Source organism: Alligator sinensis, unplaced genomic scaffold (assembly GCF_000455745.1).
Source record: "Alligator sinensis unplaced genomic scaffold, ASM45574v1 scaffold784_1, whole genome shotgun sequence".
Taxonomy (NCBI): Eukaryota; Metazoa; Chordata; order Crocodylia; family Alligatoridae; genus Alligator; species Alligator sinensis.
The window spans coordinates 892336-896570 of record NW_005842318.1 but is presented as its reverse complement, the minus strand read 5'-3'; the positions used below and the strand labels follow the sequence as shown (position 1 = coordinate 896570).

Below are 4235 nucleotides of genomic sequence, written 5' to 3'. Positions count from 1 at the left end.
AGGCGGCGCCGGTTTCCCCGGCCCCCAGGCTGCCCCGAGCCCCAGCTCCAGGGTAGCTGCTGCCAGCCATGGTGCCCGGACTGCTTGCAGCAGGGCTTGCAGCCTCCCAGCTGTGTGCTGGGAGCAGCCCAGGCTCCCAGCTGGCAGCAGCTACCTAAAACCAGGGCTGGCTGCAGCCGGGAAGCTGCAAACAGCTGTTACCTCTCGGCCCTGGCCCCAGCCCCAACGTGTACCTGGGAAAATGGCCTCGCATACCATGCTCGGCACACGTGCCGGGGGTTGCCAACCCCTGTTCTATAATTACTATGATATATGTGACAAGATTAGTAAAACTTCCTTTCCCTTCAGTGTTGTTGCATACGAAATGCTCATTGTAAATTATCTATTGCAGACTAAACAGAAATGGTGTAAGAAAAAACAGATTGAAGAATCACCAGTTGGAACGAAGCTTTCAGATCATAAACTAAATAGTAGGCCAGATGCTGACTGGCTTCAGCTCAAACCTCTTGCAGGTAGATATTAATTTTCAGAATTTGTCTTTGATCTCTGCTCCTGAGAAGAGATTTGTGGTGTGAAACCAACAAGTTTGTAACGGGTGCTTCTCTGTAACTATTTGGGCTCTGTCAATGCCATTTAACTCCATTATGAAGATTTCATGTACATGAAGCTTGGCTTCCCTGAAAGCCAGGGTCACTTTGAAGGCTTTGTTATGGCCTATTGAAGAGATTCTCAGACCAAGACAGATGGCCCTGCATCTTTTTTTTTCTTTGTTAATCATGAATGACTAATTGGATGTTTGCAGTTTGTTTAGGGTTTTATTTGTTAATTTTCATAATTAAAGGGGGAAATTGATGTCATTTTGTAAAACCCAGTTTGAAAATATTTGACTTGTTACATTGGTTGAGGCTGTTAGAAAAAATGATCCATAATGTATTTCTTATGCTTCTTAGTCTAATATTTTCAAATAGCAGTGCAAGCAGCTAACTACTGTTGTAGAAACACTGGAAACACTCTGCTTAGATTGTCTTCATGGTCACATGTTAAATAGCTTCACTTTTCTTTAATGAGGAACAGGACTTTGTGTCTCTTCTCAGAACTAAATTGCCAGAGTGCAGTTTTTGTCAAAACATACAGTAAAGTCCATACAATTTAAACGGAAACCATACAGTAAAGCTCACAGTTTTTAAAAACAAGGCAATTTATTTCATTTAACTAGAAGCCTGCTGTGACCTTGATTTTTTTTTTTCTTTTCTTCAGTGCCAGTCCCTGATTTGAAAGACCCTTCCACTTAGATAAAGATACTATATTTCCAGGCATACAGCACATGCCTTTTCACCCAAAAAATTCAGCCCCTCAAAATTGGGGTGCATATACTTAGTGGAAAAGCTGATTTTCTGACTGCGATAGAATCACCCTGCTTGATTCCTGATCCACAGTGCAGCAGCTGGTGCATTACTATTCAGGCACTTGAGGGAGTCAGTTAACTTAATGGTATTAATGATCATTTCTTCTTTTAAATGGTCTCAATGTTCCATCAATCAAGCTAACCTTTCTTAGGCAATTTGCAGTCTTCTAGCTGCTTCTGGTCTCTCTGTCTCTCTCTCTGTGTCCCTTGGCCTGTTTGGCTAAAATACATCTTGCTGCATGAATTTGATCTGGAAAGTGTCATAGAATTTTTACAGTTTCTTATCTCTGGTCCTAAAATATTGGCACTCTTTTTCTTGTTGTTTTTGGCCAGTATGATTTCTTCTTATGTTTTTTGACCTGCTGCATGATTGTTTCTTGCGGCTCCTCTCTTCCCTTCAGTTAGTTCATTTTATTACTTGAGGTAAAGCTGAGGACACTAAATGTATTACACCTGAGCATTCTAATTACTTCTCTCAAATGTTTCATGTACAATTTTCTTTCTCTGTGCTAGCATTAGAGCACCCTAATAATAACCCTATTCATTCCAGTAAAAATAAGATGATATATTCAACTCTTTCACTGTATGGAACAAAAGAATTAATATGGGTGCAGTACAGTGAACTTGAAAGATCTTCTGTGCTCAGCCACAGATGCTACTACATACCAGCAATTAAGTGCTCCTTGTGTGTGTGCGCACACAAAAAGAACCAGATTAAGGTGCATTGCACTTTTGGGCTGTTGGCATGTAAGGGATTTTATTATAGTCCTGACAGCTGTTTTCTCTGCATTGAACTGTGAACATGTCAGCAGCAGAATACCAGATACAACCTAGGTCAGGCTAAAACTTACTCTTGGTATTGCAGGTACCTTAGTTGCAGTGCTGTTGCCTGGTAATGGTGATCTCTGCATATCCTACAAGCACTTCACTGAAAAACAATGCTGCAAGAGAGAACATACCCATCTCTATGGGGAAAGTGATTTTTTTTTTCTTAAGCTTACGATGTGCTGGAATGTTCAATAAACTTTTGTTTTAGCAAAGTCATTAGATCCCAATAAGCAAAGGTATACCTGCTGGTGGTGTCTTAATTAAGAATTAACATACCGTGTCTCTTTGGCTGGCTTTAATACAGGAGCTGATGACTCAGTTGTATCTGAAGACCGACTTAATGAAACTGAACTGACTGATCTAGATGGCCAGCTGGAATCCCCGCCCAAAAACTTCCTGTCTGGAGAAAATGCATGCAATATGCACTATTCTCACAACGATGTCTTACATGCTGTTCAAGAGCACAATCTCCATGATGCAGAGTACGACGACAGCCCTGGAGAAGATAAAATCATAGCTAGAAAACACAACCATCACTGGCACCACAAACATTCCCACCATTCCCATGGCCACTGCCATTCAGGAAAAGACCTGAAAGATACTGGCATAGCCAACATAGCTTGGATGGTAATTATGGGAGATGGCATCCACAATTTTAGTGATGGCTTAGCAATAGGTAAGTGCATACAGGGGGCAGGACATGTTTTCTACAGCTGTACCTGCCCTAGAAAATTCACTGCAGGGGAAGCCCTCTACATGGCAGCAATATCAGAAGTATTGCTAGAAGCAGTGCCATAGGTGTTTGTCATTACTTTAAGTATTGTTTTATTTAACCTTGCTTAAAGCTGGTATAAGGTCCTCAGTGTATTTAAAAAAAACGAGAACCCCTGTCTACACTATTTTCCCAAGTGCCATTGCTACAAAGGGGAAGGGCAAGAAATTTTTGCCAAATATCCCTTAAACTAAAACCCTGTATGAAATCCCTGGTGACTGTAATAATTGTTTGGATTTCATAATTCTTTTCTTTCAAAATATTATTAAATGAAAAGAAATCTCAAACTTTCAGTTTGTCATCAATCATAATTGTGTTGTGAGTCAGGTTTCCGGAGCTGTTTGCTATACCAAAAATACTTAAGTTGTGCTCCAGTTAACTTAACCTGTGTTTGAGCAAGATAATTTCCCTTATAAACAATACTAATAATAGCTTTGTTGCTAACTGGATGTAGTAGAGGCTGTGCTTCTGGGGAGAGAAACTGGAGCAGAAGTAGCAGGCCTTTTTGTTTTCAATTTGAATAATATGTTAACATCACTCATTCAAATGTCCTTAGTTGGTCTAATACAAGATATCACACCTACCCAAAGAACCTTGCCTGCCTGTGTCCTTAGACCAACATGGCTACAACCAGAAACCCTGCTTAGTGCATTTTTGAACACATCATATTTAAAGAAAAGTGAGAAGACTTTTCAAGCACAGCTTATTAGAAATGGGTGCTAGCCTGCCGCCTCTGCACCTCCCTCACCTGTCCCACTGTAGTGCAGTGGGTCTTTGTCATGGATTCCCACAGGGGATGCTTGGTCAGAATCCTTAGCCTTGTCTAGTCTCCGAGTGCCCCTTCCCCTGCCCCTGAAGCCAGCCCAAGTATGGCTTCTCAGATGGTATGAACCCCTGGCTCCTTTGGTTTCTAAGACCCTAGACTTTCAGTCCCAGTCCCTGGTTACCGTCTTGTTCAATTTCTGCAAGAAGCTTTACCCCTTCAGAGGGGAAAGGAGTGTACCCTGAATTGCCAAGCAGAAGTACAGACGGGTACCCTTCAAGAAGGCATTTATTAGGCAACCGAAGTTCAGCAAACAGTTTTTCTTGCCCTCCAAAGGGAAGCTGCTCTGTTTCAGTCCAGCCCACAGAGCCCTGAACACCACAAAGCTGGATCTACTCTCCCTGCTCTCAGGCCAACACCCTCCTGTCTGGGCCCTTCTTTAGTGTTCCCTTGTTTCATGCTACTCT

The 4235-nt window shown here is 41.9% G+C and overlaps 1 protein-coding gene across 1 annotated transcript in view; it reads left to right on the top strand.

Annotated features, from left to right (window-relative positions):
• The window catches only part of SLC39A10 (solute carrier family 39 member 10), a 55165-nt gene that overhangs the window by 28354 nt on the left and 22576 nt on the right, over positions 1-4235 (top strand). The window contains exons 6-7 of the mRNA XM_006028528.3: positions 392-512; positions 2538-2909. Of these exons, the coding sequence (XP_006028590.2) occupies positions 392-512; positions 2538-2909 (493 nt within the window). The remainder of the gene's footprint in view (positions 1-391; positions 513-2537; positions 2910-4235) is intronic.